The sequence below is a fragment of the Ranitomeya imitator genome, chromosome 3 (assembly GCF_032444005.1).
Source record: "Ranitomeya imitator isolate aRanImi1 chromosome 3, aRanImi1.pri, whole genome shotgun sequence".
Lineage (NCBI taxonomy): Eukaryota > Metazoa > Chordata > Amphibia > Anura > Dendrobatidae > Ranitomeya > Ranitomeya imitator.
In genome coordinates, this window is record NC_091284.1 from 91,736,809 (window position 1) to 91,759,760 (window position 22,952).

At 44.4% G+C, this 22,952-nt stretch overlaps 1 protein-coding gene across 4 annotated transcripts in view; it reads right to left on the reverse strand.

Annotated features, from left to right (window-relative positions):
- The window catches only part of LOC138672777 (active breakpoint cluster region-related protein), a 423,730-nt gene that overhangs the window by 134,622 nt on the left and 266,156 nt on the right, over positions 1-22,952 (reverse strand). For all 4 annotated transcript variants that reach the window (XM_069761126.1, XM_069761127.1, XM_069761128.1 and 1 more), the window contains 2 exons: positions 13,481-13,588; positions 6,583-6,643 (listed from right to left, as the gene is read on the reverse strand). In XM_069761126.1, the coding sequence (XP_069617227.1) occupies positions 6,583-6,643; positions 13,481-13,588 (169 nt within the window). The remainder of the gene's footprint in view (positions 1-6,582; positions 6,644-13,480; positions 13,589-22,952) is intronic.

Below are 22,952 nucleotides of genomic sequence, written 5' to 3' on the forward strand. Positions count from 1 at the left end.
CTCTTATATAATGAGGTCCATCATACCGCTGACTAGTGGATACAATTCCCGCAGATTAGCAGCGAATAGGACATCTCTCTCCATTGCCAGTCAGGGAAATCAGTCGCCTTTCCAAGAGAAAGTGAAGTTGAACTTTCATTGGCAAATTACCAAGGCGCATGTGGCTGCGCAGTCACCGTCCAGGTTCTGATACAAGACCGAAAATGACTATCTGGAATAGAGTTTGCCAGAGCGACATATTACAGCGGGGCAGTGAGGAAAGTGGCAGATCTGTCTCCATTCAGTCACATTTCATGCAATCAGGGAACGTGCACAGCAGAAAAAGAAAGCAGGTTTATTGTGTATCAGACAGGATCGAATGGTTAGAACTGGTGGCGAGAAGGGAGCGTCACTGCATCCGGACGCTCCATGACTTCAGCTAATTAGACTCACTCATTACAAGCTTGCGGTCACCGCTCCCTTTAAAAAAAAAAAAAATAGGGTGTGACTTGGTCACACTCTGCGCCTGAGAAACCGAACAGATCGTGCCAATCCTGCGGGCACCACCGTCATTGAGATGCCAATCATCTAACCAGAAAATGGCGACTCCCACAGATAACTTTCCCCCTAAATTATCACAACATTGTACATTTCTATATATATATATATATATCTGATTCATTAATTCATATGTTTGTGTGTGTGCTGAGCTGGAGGGTGAGTGTGAGTGGTGTGCGCTGGACTGGAGGGTGTGAGTGGTGTGCGCTGGAGGGTGAGTGTGAGTGGTGTGCGCTGGACTGGAGGGTGTGAGTGGTGTACGCTGGAGGGTGAGTGTGAGTGGTGTGCGCTGGACTGGAGGGTGTGAGTGGTGTACGCTGGAGGGTGAGTGTGAGTGGTGTGCGCTGGACTGGAGGGTGTGAGTGGTGTACGCTGGAGGGTGAGTGTGAGTGGTGTGCGCTGGACTGGAGGGTGTGAGTGGTGTACGCTGGACTGGAGGGTGTGAGTGGTGTACGCTGGAGGGTGAGTGTGAGTGGTGTGCGCTGGACTGGAGGGTGTGAGTGGTGTACGCTGGAGGGTGAGTGTGAGTGGTTTGCGCTGGACTGGAAGGTGAGTGGTGTGCGCTGAGCTGGAGAGAGTGTGAGTGGTGGGCGCTGGATGGTGAGTGTGAGAGGTGTGCACTGAGCTGGAGAGTGAGTGGTGTGCTCTGGACTGGAAGGTGAGTGTGAGAGGTGTGCACTGAGCTGGAGAGTGAGTGGTGTGCGCTGGAGAGTGGTGTGCGCTGGAGAGTGGTGTTTGCATGTATAGCGAATATATATATATATATATATATATATATATATATATATATATATATCTCTACTATATAATTGTCTAAGGGTCACTTCCGTCTGTCTTTCTGTCACGGATATTCATTGGTCACGGCCTCTGTCTGTCATGAAAATCCAAGTCGCTGATTGGTCGCAGTAAAACAGCCACGACCAATCAGCGACGGGCACAGTGCGGAAGAAAATGGTCGCTCCTTACTCCCCGCAGTCAGTGCCCGGCGCCCGCATATCCCCTCTGGTCACCGCTCACACAGGGTTAATGGCAGCGTTGGCCGCGGTGTAATGCACTCGGTTAACGCTGCTATTAACCCTGTGTGACCAACTTTTTACTATTCATGCTGCTATTCAGCATGAATAGTAAAAATATCTAATGTTAAAAATAATTAAAAAAAATAAAAAATAGTTATATACTCACCCTCCATTGGCCCCCGGATCGAAGCGGTGACCGACGCTCCTCGCAACGCCCCGGTGACCGCTCCATGCATTGCGGTCTCGCGAGATGATGACGTGTGCTCTCGCGAGACCGCTACGTCATCATCTCGCGAGACGGCAATGCACTCTTCAGACCGGAGCGCACGAGGAGCGTCGGTAACCGCTTCGATCCGGGGGCGAACAGAGGGTGAGTATATAACTATTTTTTATTTTAATTCTTTTTTTTTTTTAACAGGGATATGGTGCCCACACTGCTATAGACTGCATGGGCTGTGCAATATACTGCGCAGGCTGGGCAATATACTACGTGGGCTGAGCAATATACTACGTGGGCTGAGCAATATACTACCTGGGCTGCGCAATATACTACCTGGGCTGCGCAATGTACTGCGCAATGTACTGCGTGGGCTGCGCAATGTACTTTGTGGGCTGCGCAATGTACTTCGTGGGTTGCGCAATGTACTGCGTGGGCTGCGCAATATACTACGCATACATTTTCTAGAATACCCAATGCGTTAGAATCTGGCTACCATCTAGTGTATATATATATATTTGTCCAAGGGTCACTTCCATCTGTCTGTCTTTCTTGGAAGATAGCCGTAGGCACTACTATAAATTGTGGTGCACAAGTAGGTGCCCAAACCGTACTTATGTTGTAGATAAACTTGGCACACACGTGGTCAAATGAAAGTGAGATTTAATTGAAAGAGTACACACAATATTGACGTTTCGGTCTCAGGTTAGACCTTCATCAATGTACCTCTCAGAGTATTTCATAGATTGACGTTCTAAAAACGTCAATCTATGAAATACTCTAAGAGAGGTACATTGATGAAGGTTGAACCTGAGACCGAAACGTCAATATTGTATGTACTCTTTCAATTAAATCTCACTTTCATTTGACCACGTGTGTGCCAAGTTTGTCTGTCTTTCTGTCACGGATATTCATTGGTCGCGGCCTCTGTCTGTCATGGAAATCCAAGTCGCTGATTGGTCGTGGCAAAACGCCCACGACCATTGCCACGACCAATCGGCGACGGGCGCAGTCTGGCGGCAACATGGCCACTCCTTCCTCCCCAGTCAGTGCCCGCTCCATACTCCCCTCCAGTCAGCCCTCACACAGGGATAATGCCAGCGTTACCGGAGCGCAGTGTAACGCACTGCAGTTACGCAGCTATTAACCCTGTGTGACCAACTTTTTACTATTGATGATGCGTATGCAGCATCAAGCATCAATAGTAAAAAGATCTACTGTTACAAATAATAATATTAAAAAAAAAAAACGTTATTCTCACCCTCCGACGTGTCATCCTGTCCTCGGCAGTGCAAGCGGCAGGTTCTGGTGCTAAGGATGCTATGCGACAAGGACCTGCCATGACGTCACGGTCATGTGACCGCGACGTCATCACAGGTCCTGCGCTCATACCAAACCTGGGACCGGAAGCTGCCGAGTGCGAGGCGACAGGTCTACAAGGGGCCCTCAGATGGTGAGTATATGTTTATTTTTTATCCTGTTACATACGTGGCTGGGCAATATACTACGTAGCCGGGCAACATACTACGTGACTGGCCAATATATTACGTGTCTGTGCTTTATACTATGCGGCTCTGTGCTGTATACTAAGTGGCTGGGCAATATACTACGTGAGCGATGGGTACAGTCCGGCAGAAAAATGGCCGCTCCTTACTCCCCGCAGTCTGTGCCCGGCGCCCGCTCCATACTTGCCGCAGTCAGTGCCCGGCGCCCGCTCCATACTCCCCTCCAGTCACCGCTCACACAGGGTTAATGCCAGCGGTAACAGACCGCGTTATGCCGCGGGTAACTCACTCCGTTACCGCCGCTATTAACCCTGTGTGACCAAGTTTTTACTATTGATGCCGCCTATGCAGCATCAATAGTAAAAAGATCTAATGTTAAGGCAAAATACTACGTGGCTGGGCAATATACTACGTGCCTGGGCAATATACTACATAGCTGGGAAATATACTACGTGACTGGGCAATATACTACGTGAATGGGCAATATACTATGTGGCTCTGTGCTGTATACTACGTAGCTGGGCAATATACTACGTGGTTCTGTGCTGTACACTACGTAGCTGGGCAATATACTACGTGGCTGGGCAATATACTCCGTGGCTGTGCTATATACTATGCGGCTGGGCAATATACTACGTCGCTGGGAAATATACTACATGACTGGGCAATATACTACGTGGCTGGGCAATATACTACGTGGACATGCATATTCTAGAATACCCGATGCGTTAGAATCGGGCCACCATATAGTCTACTATATAATTGTCTAAGGGTCACTTCCGTCTTGCTGTCTGTCCTTCTGTCACGGATATTCATTGGTCGCGGCCTCTGTCTGTCATGGAAATCCAAGTCGCTGATTGGTCGCGGCAAAACAGCCACGACCAATCAGCGACGGGTACAGTCCGGTGGAAAAATGGCCGCTCTTTACTTCCCGCAGTCAGTGCCTGGCGCCCGCTCCATACTCCCTGCAGTCAGTGACCGGTGCCCGCTACATACTCCCCGCAGTCAGTGCCTGATGCCCGCTCCATACTCCCCGCAGTCAGTGCCCGGCGCCTGCTCCATACTCCCCGCAGTCAGTGCCCGGCGCCTGCTCCATACTCCCCGCAGTCAGTGCCCGGTGCCCGCTACATACTCCCCGCAGTCAGTGCCCGACGCCCGCTCCATACTCCCCGCAGTCTGTGCCCGGCGCCCGCTCCATACTCCCCACAGTCTGTGCCCGGCGCCCGCTCCATACTCCCCACAGTCTGTGCCCGGCGCCCGCTCCATACTCCCCTCCAGTCACCGCTCACACAGGGTAAAATGCCAGTGGTAACGGACCGCGTTATGCCGCAGGTAACTCACTCCGTTACCGCCGCTATTAACCTTATGCAGCATCAATAGTAAAAAGATCTAATGTTAAGGCAATATACTATGTGGCTGGGCAATATACTACGTCACTGGGCAATATACTACGTGACTGGGCAATATACTACGTGGCTCTGTGCTGTATACTACGTAGCTGGGCAATATACTACGTGGCTCTGTGATATATACTACGTGGCTGGGCAATATACTACATGGCTGGGCAATATACTACATGGCTGGGCAATATACTACGTGGCTGGGCAATATACTACGTGGCTGGGCAATATACTACGTGGCTGGGCAATATACTACGTGGCTGGGCAATATACTACGTGGCTGGGCAATATACTACGTGGACATGCATATTCTAGAATATCCGACGCGTTCGAATCGGGCCACCATCTAGTGTATATATAAATATTCATATATATACACACACACACACATATATATATATATATATATATATATATATATACACACAAATGTATAATACACAGCATAGGTGCTTCAGGGCGGCAGGATCTCATCGGCTGACCCGCCACAGCAGACAGTGACCCACATCCATTGTTTAGTCAGTGACCTGAATGAATCAGTCTGCAGTGTGTCTGACCCTCCCCGACGGCACGCTCCACTCATGCACAGTGCTCCCCATGTTTGCTTAGACACCAGAGTTTCATCATTAGGTACGCCCCTCGCCACAGGACAGACTTTACAGCCATAATACTTCCAACTAAATGTCAATGCAAAGCATCAATGGAGGCGAGTGCAAATTCCACACAAACCCGAGCTCTAGTTCTCTCCCTCTGGTCCAGGCGACACATGGCTCTCACCAGTCACTATCTACAAGTATGGGAAGACAAAAGAGCAAAGCAGCTGGAGACAAGCAGCAGGAACGTGGCTACAGAAGACAATAGGGAATGACAATAGGGAATGACAGCCCTGTGCGCTGAAGCTTGCAATCAAAAAAGCAGCGGTCACCAAAAGCTTCTCCTACATGACAGCGGAAAACTGCTTAAAATTCCCATGTAAGAGTATATTACGGAGAGACAGATTCAGCGTCTCCCGAATTAGAGGGATATGAATGAAACACAAGGCTGTTTGAATGAAGCACTCACTCCTGTCAACATATCATAAAAGCACGGAGCACAAATAAAGCACAAGCCGAAGAGAAAAGAAGATCCACTTTACCATAAGTGCAATTACAGCAAAGACGGAAGATGAAGAGAATTTCCATTGCCCCAGCATCCAGCCATGTCTCGTCCCACTCCCCATCACCAGCCGGCACAAGCCAATCTGCTATCTCCAGCACAATAGCAGCCACCTAACATGCAGGCTACCACATAGTCACAGACATGCACTCCATGCAATGAGGGGAGGCGGGAGGGATGGTAAGAGGAGGAGCGGGACTGCGAGGAGTGCTCAAGGTGGACAGCATCGGCATTTTAAAGAGGGATTTGGAGAAATTGTTTCCTCACTTCCACGCGTTTTAAGGAATGTATTGTTCCCAAAGCAACAGCCAGAGCGCACAACCATGCCCAAAATGAGAAGGATCTAGAGCAAGCATAAAAGAGCATTAAACAGCCGAGCAAATCAATGATGTCATGAAAGATTTCATTGAAAAAAAAAAAAGCTAAACTGAGGAGGGGTAGATGGTAGGGTAAGATGAGACAGACAGCTTCAGATGCAGAAGAACCGGGCATCCTCCTGTAGAGTGCTGCCAGTGCTCCGGCACCTAAAGGGTGAATTCACTACACTGGAGTCCGCTGCCGATAGCGCTATTCAGGGCAATGATATCGTTCATGCCCTAGCTAGCAATCGCAGAAGTGACCTTGAGAAAACGTGTCCCCTACTATGGCTCAGATGTTCAGACATAACGAAAAAAGGTGATCATAGGATGGAGACTGAAGCAACAGACACAAAGGCTGGAAGATATGACGACAGGCAGAGAGGGGATCAGTACCTTCCATGGTAACAGACGTCGGCTGCTCCTTTGAGTCCTTCGGTCCTTTCACCTTCAGATTCTGAAAAAGACAACTCAAGTCAGGAGGGAACAAAAGGAATCCTCATATTTATAAGATGATCACATCTGTCCAATCCTAGGGAGAAAGAGCTTGATGCCAATTTGTGCAACTCTAGTCCTTTACTAGAGGAATAGTGCCATATATCCAAACCCATGCCAAGATCACTGCCTCCTATACATCAGGGCATTTAATAACACTGCGTTAGTGGGCGCTAGTCCCACTCGGAGGACCGTCATGTCCTCTGAGCTACTTGTGATCAGCCGCTTTATGACTAGATCAGGGGAGATTTACCAAATTAAATCACCAGAATGTGGTGTATTCTGCGCCAACAACTGATTTTCACAACCTGCAACATATTAAGTATGTGTTTAGACTCTTTTCACACCTTTGCCAATGAAGAGAAATACCATGAAGAAAGGGACTGTGTGACCATCATCATGGTGCACTATATCTGTGTATAAACATATACTACACAATCTTATGACAAAGCCCTATTTTGCAACTCTGACGTGTTCTTTCCGCTAATATATTGACTTACCCCCCAAATTTTCATCTTCTCAAGGGATAAGAAGAAAAATTAGACCCAACATATGGTATGTGGCCAAACACTGCTGTTTGGGCACACGGCAGAGCTATCCTTCCCCACACGACCTCTGCACTTCGCCCCTTGTCTGTCGGTATTTCTCAAGGCTCTGTTCTAGGACACCTACTCTTCTCCATCTACACCTTCGGCCTTGGACACCTCATAGAATCCCACGGTATGCAGTACCATCTCTACGCTGATGACACACAGACCTACCTATCCGGACCTGACCTCACCACCTTATTTACCAAAATCCCACACTGTCTGCTATTTCAGCCTTTTCTGCTTGCTTCCTAGGACTGAATATGAACAAAACAGAATTCATCATCTTTCCCCCATCTCACTCTACCCCTCCACCAGACCTATCCATCAATGTCAATGGCTGGTCACTTTCCCCAGACCCACATGCCCGGTGCCTCGGGGTGATCCTTGACTCTGCCCTCTCTTTCAAGCCACATATCCAAGCCCTCGCCTCCTCCTGCCGTCTCAAACGCAAAAATATTTCCCGAATCCTTGCAATCCTTGACCGCGACACCACAAAAACACTAGTGCATGCCCTTATCTCCAGCCTTGACTACTGCAACCTCCTACTCTCTGGACTCCCCTCTGGCATCACTCCAATCCATCCTACACTCTGCTGCCCAACTAATCTACCTGTCTCCCCGCTATTCCACAGCCTCTCCCCTATGCCAGGCCCTTCACTGGCTTCCTATCGCCCAGAGACTCCAGTTCAAAACCCTCACAATGACATACAAAGCCATCCACAACCTGTCTCCTCCATACATCTGTGACATGGTCTCCCGTTGCCTACCTACACGCAACCTCCGATCCTCTCAAGAACTCCTTCTCTACTCCCCTCTCATCTCTTCTTCCCACAACCGCATCCACGACTTTTCTCATGCTTCCCCCATACTCTGGAACGCTCTACCCCAACACATTAGACTCTCGCCTACCATAGAAACCTTCAAAAAGAACCTGAAGACTCACCTCTTCCGACAAGCCAACAGCCTGCAGTGATCCCCAACCTACTGAGCCGCCGCACAACCATTTCTACCCTCTCTTAGTGTATCCTCACCCATCCCCTGCAGACTGTGAGCTCTCGCGGGCAGGGTCCTCCCTCCTTATGTACCTGTGTGCCTTGTTTTTTGCTCATGTTTAATGTATTTGTCTATATTTGCCCCGTATTCACATGTAAAGCGCCATGGAATAAATGACGCCACAAAAATGTATAATAATAATGTTTTGTAGCTCAAACCTGGCTGGAGTAGATTGCGGACAATCATATTGCATTTGAGAGAGTCCCTCGGGTGCCAAACCAGCAGAAACCCCAACAACCCAATTTTGGAAGTTTTTATTGCTTAACATTTTAGGGTACATAATATTTTGTAATAGTTTTTTATTGAGTCTGAAAAAAAACTGGGGGGGGGGGGGGGGGGGGTGGCTTCAAGGTTCCTATACGCCGTTCCCTGTGTGGTGAAAGTGATAGGACAGCTTTGTTCTTCGGGTCAACGTGATACCAGATTTATATGGGTATTTTTATTCTTGGCTACTTTTCTGCTAAAACCAACCTTTTATCAAAAAATGTATTTGATTTTTCATTGTCATATTCTGAGAGCTGTAACTTTTTTTTTTATTATTTCTCTACTGAAAATGATATGTCTTTTTTTTTTTTTTTTTTGAGTGTGACGAGATCATTTTCAGTGATATATTTTTACTGTTTTAATGTGACTTTTTGATCACTTTTTATGCCATTAAAAAAAGCAACATTTTTTGGAGAGTTTTTTTTTTCTTTTCCTCCACAATGTTCACCATATGGGTTTACTAATATGAGAGTTTTATAGCTTGGTTTGTTCCAAGATGTGGCGATACCAATTATGTGAGTTTTTTTAAAATTATTTTTGTATTTCCATTAATGCTGCCTTTTTAAAATGCAGCCTTTGTTCTTGCTGAGCGTTTTTTTTTTTTTTTTTTACATTTTTACTTAGTGCCACTATGGGATTGCTAGATTCACACTGCAATACTTCTGAGACAGCCTGTTAGACTCTGTTTATCGCAGGACCTAACAGGCTAACTTTCTTTGAGGCTATTTCTTAGCCTCGGGCTGTCATGGCAGCAAAAAGGACTCGTGATCACGGGGTGTCAATTTGCTTAAAGATGGAGCCCTCTCCCTCAATTAATATGTTAGGTGTTAATATGATGTGAATTGCATTGTATTGTGTTATGGTAATGTACAGCGTGTAAGTAAAGAGTTTATGTACAATGTGAGTAGTGCAGAACATGTATACGGCAAGCACAGGATAAGACACTTTAGTGCTCAAGATAAATTGTGTTGGTAGTGTACAGCATAGGACTGCATAGGGTAAGATATAAATTAAGATTTAGGACATAAGATAGAGTGTGATAAGCATTGTAAGTGTAATATGCTTAGTGCATACTGTTATAAGATGAATAGTGTTTGTAAGGGAGATCTGCCCAGCAACAGGCTTCAGGGACAGATATAATTATGTGTTTGGTCTAGCCCACATTGGGAGGGGTTAGGGCCAGTAAAAGGAGACTGCTTCCTGTTTCTGGAGGAGAGTTCATTTGCCAAATGACAAGGTGAAGTTCAAGGTGCAGTGAGCTGATAGCAGAAGCGAGTACACAGTGTTCTGGGTGGTAAGAAGCCTTACAAGACTCCCCTGCAGACATTCCTGCAACGTCCAGAGCCTACCGCTCGACATAGGTGCTATGGAGAACACTTTATCCACTTCTGTGCAGAGGAAGATGGATGTGGAACTGGATGAGGGAAAGGTATCAAACCTTGGATATACTGTGGGACTGAATGTGAAATCACTGGGGCTGACAGGATCAGTGGATCTAGGGATAGTTCAGGAAGAACGGAAAGTAAAGCAAGAAAGGTACTGTATTCTTGAAAAAAGAAACGGAGGGTGCGGTGTCCAAATCTGCATGATACAATCTGATGTACTTCAACTGTCCAGTAAATGTTTGTGTATTGTCCCTGAATAGTGCGGCTGTTCCTGAAGATGGAGACGAGAGGACTGCAGAGGCCTGCGGTCTAGAAGTGAACGCATCACACTCTACAATAGACAGAACACTGGGACTAGGACACAATTAGCGAAATGACGACAATCAGCAACAGCTTGCCCACGGTACCGTCTTCTGGCACCTTACAAGCTGACAGCTGCTGTCTTTTTACCAATTGGGGAAGGTGGAGCCCTGAACAATAAGGCTACATAATGGACTCTCATGATACTTTCTAAAGTTACTTTGGTGGCTGTACCACCTAACGTGAATGGGAGCCTTTGCATTTAGGTGAGACCTTCCCAGCCATGGTTTTATGGATCCCTGACAAGTGTGCAGAACAGTTAGTAATTCTGGACAAATTTTGACCTTGTATAAAACAGCACCATTGGGTGACATGTATTGTGGAAAAGCACTTGGCCGTGGCATAATTACGCGTATGGCAGCGATTCGTGACAGGTTGCTCTGCCACCCAAGATCCTCACCCTGGCTGGCGTCAAGGCCTGGGTGCAGAGCCCTAAAAAAAAACCGAGGCCAATAATAAGCAGACCTAAAAAGGATGTTTCAGCTAGAGCAAGTTTTCACCTATCCACAGAGTTAACTACTAGTGATGAGCGAACGTGCTCGGATAAGGTGTTATCAGAGCATGCTCTTGCGCGAGCAAAGTGACTTCGGCTGTTTGTTTTGCGGCTCTTCGACAGCCGCAACACATGCAGGAATTACATGTTTGTTAGGCAATGCTCGTATAACACCTTGTCCGAGCATGTTCGCTCATCCCAACTAACTACTAGTTCACCTAAACCGGAAGGTGTGTGTCCCATTTTAATAGGGTAGCGGTCGTGCATATGCAGTCCTGCTCAATTTAAAGTCTTTAGGGCTGTCGGAGGCAGCGGAGCACATCAATGGGCTAGTCCGGTAATGATATAAAGACCGATGTAGTTGCAGCGCACATAGGTCACCACCATTTTGTTCAAACAGTAGCCACAAATCCTCATTCTGCTAACCAGTGTAGATATTAATGGTCGGCCACCTCTCCAACTAATAGTTACAACCTATCCTATGAATACGCAATATGTGGAAAGCAGCATTATATTTTGGGTGGGTTGATCTGAGGTTTGATTCATTTAGTAGTCTAATGTGAGGGATTACATTATTTAGAGGATTGGTCCGAGTTTGAGATAATTGGTAGATGTTACCCCAATAAGGCAATATTCTTCCATGGGTTCCTCAATACTAAAATGGTCAACACTGAAATAATTCTAAAAATTAAATTGAAGCATAATGCAGAATATTTTATTTTTAAGCCATTATTTTCGCTTTAGTGTCTTCATATGCTATGGCTGTCTGTCGCCAGAATATGCTGACACTATGCAAAAACACGTCAAAGGCATCAAAGAGCGCGGACTAAGAGCTGAAAATCACACCACTCTCTGTAACCGAACCCAAGGAAGCAGAATTTGCAGAGCACTCCTGGGTGTTCTGTGATACCTGAGCAAAGTGGACAGTAACCTTCACTTATCCTTATTGCTACACGTAATGGCTTGTAATTGCTACATACACTGAAGCTACAAGCTCCCGCTAGCACAGAAGATGAAATTCCGCCAGGCTGATGATTTGGGGGGATGAGTTGTAAAGAATGGATAGTTTGCTTCATACTTTATCTTCACATAATTAGATAGTGGTACAAGGTGTAAGCACTTTATAAATGAGGCATCTCCTTACAGGAGGAGGAACCGTATTACAGGAAATATGTTTAGTACAACCATTTTATTCCACTGTAGCGGTATACAACCTATGAAAGGTCTGATAGGTTCATGCCCGATGAGAAACCACACTTTTATAGCAGCCATCACTTAGAAATTGGCATGTAAGAGGTTTGGGACCGCTACCTATCCAATCAATTTCTGTACAAGCAGAAAGACCGCAGCTGATAATAATGCAAATTATCATTTACCATTTTCCATCTTAGATTTATACTCAGGGAAATAGGTTCAAACAAGATAAAAACATAACTGCATAAATACATATTAAAGCCGACTGAAAAAAAAACACAAGCAATTATGGAAATTTTACAGTATGGCTCAAAACAAAATGTATTGCTTCATATTTCTCCTGAGATTTAACCCAATCGCAAATAATGGAGATGAATGTGAAAAATGATGAGAGCAAGGAGCAGCTGAACTACAAAAGGTGAAGTGAAGGCTCGTCAGGGGTCGCACAGAAAACGGATATTGAGGAGGCGAAGCAAAAAGTAAAAAAAAAAAAAAAAAAAAAAAAAAAAGAGGCGGCCTCCATATAAAATCCCCTTTTGATACGCACAATAGGATCATAGAAGAAATATGGGGGTGCTGGACAGAGCAGGTAAGCCACTGTGAGGGGTCTAGGATTCATGAAATACCCCAATCGGTGCGCTGTAATACTTCACTTTCTCTACAATACAGTGATTATTCCCTAATGATTATCTCTGCTGGAGGAACTAATTGCAGAGTGGAACCCCCTGCAATCAGCTATAGCTAATAACTAATGATGAGGGGTCTTCCTAAAAAGAAAACCTAACAGGTCTTAACTCCTTGTTGCACCGAGTACCCAAAAGGCATCCACTACTCCTCCATACTGTTGCCGGTGTCTTCTGGCTTCCGCAAAGGATAACCGCTGCAGCCAATCACTGGTCACATTCCGTCTGAATACAAAGATAGAGGCAAGGGGTCATCTCTGGCCAGAAGAAGTAACCAGAAGATTGGGAGGGGGAATGCTTCACTCTATGGAGGAGCGGTAGAGAAGTAGATTTTTTTTCTATTAATATTTTAACACCCGCACAGACCCATTCTTGGGATTTTTCTTCAGCAGTGGACAACCCCTTTAGCATCATATCAAATGGGTTTCGATGCACAGTGTTTGGACACCGGTAGACCGTGAAGGGAGACCCCTCACCCAACCGCAAATACACAGTTGTCCATTTATTCATACATTTCAATGAGGAAATAAAGGAAGGCACAAACATTGGGGTCAATTTGCAAAGCTAAATAGTATCTAAATTTTCACCAATTAAATGGCCAAGTGCCACATTATTTTTTTTGTGTTTTTACAGTGGAGCCTAAATGTGGATGAAGGAGAATGAAGGCCGTACACTTGTTTTTTTTCGCATCCATTCTCCATTGCCTGCTAAAATTGCATTTAAAGTCCAAATGCTCCAACATGGGCCAGAAGAAACGAGCGGACATTCACAGCCTTACCTCAGAGATTTTAGTGAACTGGTTATTACACTGGCTGCACTTCTCCGCCGTCTCCAGGGCACATTTGTAGTTATCCACAAAGGCCTTATACACTCCCAGCTGACTGACCTAAAAACAAAAAAAAAGAGGAAAGTGACGGTCACTGAGAAAGTTCTCACACCCTGGGGTTACAGGCTGTACATTTCCCCCTCTATTAGAACATACAGAAGAAGGAAGCCATACATTTAGCTTCCGAACTAGAATCGGCCTGGGTTTCCATGACAACAGGATAGGGCCTTAATGTGAAAATGGCTAACACAAGGCCAGACGACCACTGCAATATCTGAACACATCCATAACCTGCGGCATCAAAGTCATAAGTCGTTTTATAACAAATGTGCACGGCAATGATTAACCACCTGCAATTATATAACAGCAGCAAGTAATTAAAAAGGAACATTTTAGCTATCACCACCGGCAAAGGGAAAAGACAGAAAAAACCTATGAGGGAATAAGTAGCAATACACATGGGATTGCTGGACACCTTGTTGGATCTTATGTAAAGATGGGCAGACACCTGGATCATCGGGTCTGGTGAGTTCAGCTGAACAATTACAAAAACTTTGGGTTTGGGTACCAGAGCAGTACCCGAACACGGACCCCATTCACTTGAACGGGTGCCCGAACATCCAGCGTTTGCCACGCTGTCATGTGCATTGCAGCGCGGCAAACATCATCCCCGCCAGTCAAACAGCCGCGGTTCCCACATTGTCAAAAGACAGGGCGAGAAGCAGCTGTGATCGGAGGTATAAAGTTTACCTCCGGTCACTGGTGTCCGCTGATGGGACTAATGCTCAAATCTAGCATGCCAAAAACTGCAAAAGTCACACAAAAAACGCAGCAAAAAAACAAGTATAACCCCTTAGTGACGGAGCCAAATTTTTGAAATCTGACCATTGTCACTTTATGTGGTAATAACTCTGCAACGCTTCAACAAATCCCAGTGATTTTGAGATTGTTTTTTCGTGACACATTATACTTTATGATAATGGTAAATTTAGTTCAACATTTTTTGTGTTTATTTATAAAAAATATAAAAAATTTGAGAAAAATGTTAAAAAATTAGCAATTTTCTAAATTTGAATGATTATCCCTTTAATCCAGATAGTCATACAACAGCAAACCATTAATAAATAACATTTCCCTCATGTCTGCTTTACATCAGCACCATTTGTAAAATGTTATTTTATTTTGTTAGCATTTTAGGAGGTTTAAAAATGTAGCAGCAATTTTTCATTTTTTCAAAGAAATTTACCACATTTATTTTTTTAGGGACTTATCCATGTTTAAAGTGACTTTAGGGGTCCCATATATTGGGAAACCCCCAAACGTGATACCATTTTAAAAACAGCACCCCTAAACATATTGAAAACTGCTGTCAGGTAGTTTATTAACCCTTCAGGTGCTTTACAGGAATTAATGCAAAATGGCATGACAGAAATGAAAATGTGTATTTTTACCACCTAAATGTTGCTAACTTCTAAACAGATTACTATAGCCGGCAGACTCTAAGGCCACTATTTGGTCATGAATTGCCATCGCAAACATCAGGACCACACAATCATGATCTGAGGGCACCAATTGGGATAAAGAAGAAGCCCCCACACTCTGTTAACCATTTATAATGATGTAGTCACTATTGACAGCAGCATCTAAGGGGTTAAACAGATTTAGAAGGTGCAAATACTGATCGTGGCTGATCCAGCAAGTTGTCAGCTATAGTGTACAACCGACAGATGCTGGATTGTCATCTGTATGGGGATGCTATTCTCTTATATCTCAGGTTAGTTAAAAGACGTATCGGCGGTCATTAAGGGGATAACATGCTGCTTTCTGCAGCTTCTTACCTGCCAAGAGATCAGGTTTTGCTGCAGAAAAAAAAAGCTGAAAAAAATCCCTAGTGTGAACTTACTATATTATAATATATATATTTGGAATATAAGTCCATTGCATATGATTGCAAGACTTAATCGATCACCTATGCACGGACAGCTGGTAAATGCATGATCACTGGGGATACGAGTGTTGGGACCCCTATTGATCATAAGAATAATGGTCCCGTTTCTCCTCCGTGTGAATGGAGCGGTGGTGCCCATGTGTGACCTTTATTTGCTATCTATGGCAGTAGTAGACACACAGGCGCTCAACCATGGCCACAGAGAATTTGATAGAGCAGTCACACATTCGCACCATGGGAATGCCCAATTTAGTAGAGGGTTCCAATATTTAGAAACCATTCATCAGACATTAGTCATCCTGCACATTACAGCTGCATGGAGTCTGTATGTTCTCCTGTTTATCTGGGGTCCTTCCCTTCCCCTTAAATGTTAAAAGACATTCTTAGGTATGTGCGGGAATACCTTCTTGTACTGTACTGAAAAGTGTGAAAGTATTGGTATAATGTATTCTCTTTATCCATGAGAGTCAATGGGCGATGTGTGCATTGGAATAACAGTGTTGCTTATGTTCAGTTCATGCAACATTCATATACATAGTTATTTTCCCTATCTACTATATAATTGTCTAAGGGTCACTTCTGTCTTTCTGTCTGTCTTTCTGTCTGTCATGGAAATCCAAGTCGCTGATTGGTCGCGGCAAAACAGCCACAACCAATCAGCGACGGGCACAGTCCAGAAGAAAATGGCCGCTCCTTACTCCCCGCAGTCAGTGCCCGGCTCCCGCATACTCCCCTCCGGTCACCGCTCACACAGGGTTAATGCCTGCGGTAACAGACTGTGTTATGCCGTGGGTAACGCACTCCGTTACCGCCGCTATTAACCCTGTGTGTCCCCAACTTTTTACTATTGATGCTGCCTATGCGGCATCAATAGTAAAAAAAATGTAATGTTAAAAATAATAATAATAAAAAAATTTGCTATACTCACCCTCCGTTGTCCGACAATCCGCTCGCGCCGGTCGCAAACTTCCGTTCCCAGCGATGCATTGCGAAATTAACCAGAAGACTTAGCGGTCTTGCGAGACCGCTAAGTCATCTGGGTAATTTCGCAATGCATCCTGGGAAATGAAGATGGCGGCAGCCGCGCGCATATCGCCGGAGCTTCGGTAGATCCCAGGGGGTGAGTATATAAGTATTTTTTATTTTAATTATTTTTTAAACAGGGATATGGTGCTCACACTGCTGTATACTACGTGGGCTGTGTTAGATACCGCGTGGCTGCTATATACTACATAGGCAGTGTTATATGCTATGTGGGATGTGCTATATACTCCGTGGGACTGCGTGGGCTGTGTGATATACTCCGTGGGCTGTGCTATATACTGCGTGGGCTGTGCTATATATTATATATTATATATTACGTGGCCACTGTTATACTACATGGCTGGGCAATATACTACGCGGCTCTGTGCTTTATACACGTGGCTGGGCAATATACTACATGGCTCTGTGCTGTATACTACGTGACTGGGCAATATACCACGTGGCTCTGTGCTGTATACTACGTGACTGGGCAATATACCACGTGGCTCTGTGCTGTATACTACGTGACTGGGCAATCTACTACGTGACTGGGCAATCTACTACGTGACTGGGCAATCTACTACGTGACTGGGCAATCTACTACGTGACTGGGCAATCTACTACGTGACTGGGCAATCTACTACGTGACTGGGCAATCTACTACGTGACTGGGCAATCTACTACGTGACTGGGCAATATACTACGTGACTGGGCAATATACTACGTGACTGGGCAATATACTACGTGACTGGGCAATATGCTACGTGGCTGGGCAATATACTACGTAGCTGGGAAATATACTACGTGGGCTGTGCAATATACTACATGGACATGCATATTCTAGAATACCCGATGCGTTAGAATCGGGCCACCAACTAGTGCACATATAAACATATACCACAGATTGGACAGGGTACAGACCCACTTGTATTTTACATAGTGAAGTAATAAATATGGCACATTGCACTTATACCAGTACGCGTTTCAGCTCACTTCTTTACTTATACCGCAACGTTGGCTACAGACACTCATCACATACAGCTACTTCTCCCGACCTCCCCAGACACATGAATTCCCTCATCTGCCAAGTGTGTAGGCGTTCATAATGGGGAGAGGGGGGGAAAAAAAAACACTGCCAGACCCCAATAGTGGTGGCTTATTGACTTTGAGAACAAAGGGCCAACGTTAAAATTCAACATGACCCAATCCTTTTTCCCCCTAAATATGCGGTAGGTCTGCAGAGATGGAGCAAGTTTTGGGTCGAGTCAATAGAAAAAGGTTCCACTTCCGACTCCATCTTGAAATAAAAATAATTATCTCAACTTAATATTCTAATTTACTATTTTTATAGGAATTTAAAAAGGTTAGAAATGTGAATACTATAAGTATATATTACGATCTTCAATCTTGGGTACCTACCATACTTCTAAACAAAATATTAACCCAGTGATAAGAAATTGGTTATTATTAGTTACTGACCATTTATGAAGGCATTGAAGTCTGTATATTACTAAAAAAAAAAAAGTGGACTTGTTGCTTTGGCTTGCCGACGTCACAGCCCTGATGTGCAGCTCAAATGTTGGGCAAACACCTAATGCACTTAGGCTGGCCATATACCAGATAACGGTCAACTAAGTTATCATTCGGCAGAGAGCCATTTTTCCCCGATTCCCCTGTACACGAGAGCTGAGAGCTGAGCATTTATGACTCTTCAATGGGTGAAAGGAAGAAGCTGTCAAGACATTTCTGGATGTTGAAATTCCAGAGGCTCAATTCTTTTCTCCCAGGACATAACCTATCAGGGGAGAATCGAGAGGACCCCCATACACATAAGATTGCCGGCTGGTTCTGCCGGGGCTTGGAAAACTTTCAAGTTCAAATGTGTGGGGGGAGAAGGGGCACTTTTGCATGATAAGATCCACCAAAATCAACAGGTTTGACCAACGTTGGTCTAATGTGCTTGGCCACCTGAAGATTTTCTGCCTCTGGGTTACCTTCTATTTCTGGGCAAGGGCTGAAAACTATCCGATAGGGAAAAACACCCTGTGGGGCTTCTGCATTGTCCAATATAGCACCAATGATGTTACATATCCATGACTTTTCTTAATAAATCTGGGTGGCATCTGGCCAGTCATGCCGCACATTGTACAGTCCCTGAGCACTCACCTTGCCATGGAGCAACGTAATGATTCCCGATAATTACTCCGCTAATCTCGCAATGAGCCCCTCGTGTATTCCCTCTCATCACCGCTTGGGAAATTATAAATATGCTGCATCCTTAAGACTAATTAATTTAAGCAACGTCACGGTTGCCAAGTAACAGCCTCTCTGTGTAACCCGTGCTCCAAAACATTTGTTAGACCTGTTAATGCATTATGAAAACAGATCTCTGTGAAATGAGAAAGTAAAAAAAAAAAAAAGTAGCACAAGCAGCGCAAGCACTTCTTCATAATTGCCAAAAAATCTAGAAGTTATAAAAAGGCACGCGTGACTTACAAGTGAACCAGAAACACCTGCGATCTGAGTGCTTTCCTAAAATAAATTAAAAGCCGTTCTATAAAAGTAAAAACTAAATAAATAAAAATTAAATATCCTTGAAAAAATATAATATTCAAACATGGGTTGTGAAATAGAGACCAGATTTAATCATACGTAATTTTCAGGAATTGAAAATAAAAAAAGACATTGAAAACGCAAGATCGATTCTTCTTTGGAAGTTACAGAAGGGAAAAGGAAAAAATGCGTATATTAATTTCTATTAGAAAGATTATGTCACGATTCACACCATAACCGTCACCCCCACGTCACGGACCGGGGTGACTTTAGGCCAATAGACGGCTATCACATGTGCAGGGGGCTTATCTTAGTTATCCCTCCACTGCTACAACGTGATGAAAAAAAAACACACAAGTCTATGGACCTCTTAGTTTACAGCAGGGGCTTATTCTAGTTATCCCACTGCTCTTCAATATACCTCAAACTGCAGGGATTTATGTATATCCCGCTTTACAGTTCTGCTTGAACTCGCAGCTCTCTGGCGCCCCCCTTACCCTCAGGTCAGATTAGGTACTGCACCTAGGGTAATTAGTCGCCACAAAGGCTGCCTGCTATGTACTGGCTATTGGGCACGCTGCAGCGAGGCAATAACTAATACCACTCAGGCAGGAACAATAATCAACGCCGCCGTCGCTACAACGACTCCCAAATACCCAGAACACGGTATGCTGCCACCAGCTTCGCTTAAACGGGTCCGAAGCTAACCCAAAACAGTAGCGTACTTCCCTTCAGATGACTTAGGGTACGTTTTACAGCTGAAGAACGAATCTAGTATTTTAAATATTATACTCCATAAAAGATTTAAGGCAGTGTTTATAAAAAGTTATATAAAGATGTTACAATATGAGACAATTGAAAGTATGTACAAGGTAATTATAAAAATAACAAAGCTTAAATGAGAAATTAACACTTACATGTGTTCAGGTCATTTCAGGCAGAACCAGGCTAGTGGGCGGAGCTCCCAAATGTCCCAATGCATCAGGACTAGCAGTGAGGGCTCCTCAAGTCAGACTCAGACTAAGACTCCCCAGGCTGGGTAAAGTGCAGTCACTTAAAAAACCACAGCCTCGTGACATCACTAACAGGGCTGGTTTCCTCAAAGCCTCCTATCTCTTCAGTCCTCTTTTTTCTCAGAAGAGGCAATTTGCATATTATATTAGAAAGAAAACACTTTTTCTTCTTCTCGCTAGGCCACGTTCACACTAGCAGTATTTGGTCAGTATTTCACATCAGTATCTATAAGCCAAAACCAGGAGTGGGTGATAAATACAGAAGTGGTGACGTAAATCGCCACACGACCAGCTCTACCCCCTCCTAGTGTATCCTCACCCATCCCCTGCAGACTGTGAGCCCTCGCGGGCAGGATCCTCTCTCCTTATGTACCTGTTAGTGCCTTGTTTTTTTGCTCATGTTTATTGTACTTGTCTATATTTGCCCCCTTTTCACATGTAAAGCGCCATGAAATAAATGGCGCTATAAAAATGTGAAATAATAATAATAAAATGTTTCTATTATACTTTTTCTTTTATTGCTTCTTACCTGGATTTGGCTTACAAATAAAGATGTAAAATACTGAACGTGTGAATGTGGCCTTAAATTCCATTTCTTCATTATCTGATCATCCAGCAATAATCCACCAGCAGTGCAGGGCACCATTTGCCTTCATAACGCTCCTCAATGGTGCCATATGCCACTGTCACTGAAGGCTGCACGTTGCATGTGTGCCAAAGCACCACCTTCACACTGACCATTGTAGAATCTACCCATGAACAAACACCGATCACCGTGATTGCATGTGGTGCCATAACGCCATTGACATGATTATAGAAAGTGAGCTCACCGTCTTCAGAATAGACCTGCACAAAGTCAAGCGATCTGTATTAGTGAAAGTCCTGTTTACACAGCATGAGGGATCACCGAGGATGATGATCTCTCACCCAATGAACAATTCTATTGCTCACTCAATGGGTGATCAGCAGATCGTTAAACATTATCATGAACGAGCCGCATTAAGAACACTTGTTTCACAATCTATCAGTGTACAGTTGTGGCCAAAAGTTTGGAGACTGACACAAATTTTGGTTATCACAGACTTTGCTGCTTCGGTGTTATTAGATCTTTTAGTCCGACATTTCTATGGACAAACACTGAGTTTATGCAGAGACTTAATTATTTACAGCGCTGTCCCTTATTTTAATCAAAACTTCTGCATCTCGTTCGGTTTCTGAGCCAAATCCTGAAGTAGGACAGCCCATTCTCGCCTAATCAGTGATCGTTTCTGTGTTTTTGGTTGAACACCCGCTTTTTGAGAATTGACAGCAGGTTCTCAATTGACTGAGATGTGGGAAGTTTCCTGGCCTGGACCAATTGTTCTGCTCACCGAACCACTTGGTTATCACTTTTGCCTTGTTTCGTGGTCTCAGTCCTGCTGGAAAAATAATTGTTCATCATCAAATTGCTCATAGATCATTGAAAGAAGTTGCTCTTTGTGGATGTTTAGATCCCATCTTTTGTGGCAGTGTTCTTAAAGGGATCCGGTCAGCAGATTTTGCCGCTATAAGATGCAGCCACTGCCTTTTAGGGCTTATCTACGGCATTCTATAATGCCCCCGGTCCGACCTGCAAGGGCGGTCCAGGCCGATGGGTGTCGCAGGTCCGGGCCTCCCATCTTCTTGCGGCACCGCCCTCCTGCTTCTTTTTCGCTCCCCGGCATCGGCGCTCCTGAAAGGCAGTGGCCGCATCTTAAAGCGGCAAAATCTGCTGACAGGTTCCCTTTAAGCAAAATTGTGAGTGAGCCCACTCCGTGAATGAAAAACCCTCACACACGATTGGTCTCAGGAAGTTTATTGTTGGTAGAACTCACTTTAAAAAAGGCTTTTGGAGGTTAATAATGCCAACAGAGAAACCTCTGACTGAGCTTCTGCATTAAGTACAGGTATAATAGGACTGCAGAGGATTGGGGTAAAGTTACCGTATTTTGTCTGATGAAGCCCCTCAGACTATTTGGGACATCTGGAAGAGTGATTGTCTGTAGAAGAAAAGGTGAGCACTACCATGAGTCCTTTGTCGTGCCAACAATAAAGTGTACTGAGGCCATTAATGTGTGGGCTCGTTTTTCATCCAAGCACTGAATGGGTTGCCTGTCAGTCACGATTATTGCCAGAAGCGGACATCTAGCTGCCAGGTCAGTCTTGAAAAATAGGGGCCAACACTGTAAATATTGAGTCTTTCTTAAACATAATATATCTGTCAAGAACAGTTTAAAAACGTATGAAATGCTTATAACCGTACTTCAATAACTGTAGAAACATCTGACTGTATGTGCCCATGATCAGTAGACGCTGCGAACCTATGTTACAGCACAGTGGATGAGATTTCAGGAAATCCCATGTCCACTATGTGTTGACAGACGCCAGCGGATGGCCTGCGGAGACGGACATGCGGCGCGTCTTTCCAGACTGCAGCATGTCTATTTATTGAGCCTGGATGGGACTGGAGAACATTTACAACAAATTTTACGTCTTTTCGAAAAATCACAAAAGAACAAAGGTGGAAACATCCTAAACTCCACCCACAGTAGGGAAAAAAAGAAAAGAAAAGGTAAACACATAAACTATATGTCAAAATAGCTGTAAAGGAAAAAAATATTGACACAAACAAAAAAGGCACAAAACACCCACACACAAAAAGAAACAAAAATAGGTACAAATGCAATTATTGGGCACTTCATTTTAAAACTTCCATTTCAGACAGAACATCATGAAAAATAAATGAACTGCGTCAATCGCTCTGTCCAGTCGAAACATGAAATGTCAAAAGATTTTATATGTATATCTAATGTATATGCAGATGTGAAATAAAAAAAAATGTAACAAATGCGGAGAGAGAAGTAGTTTA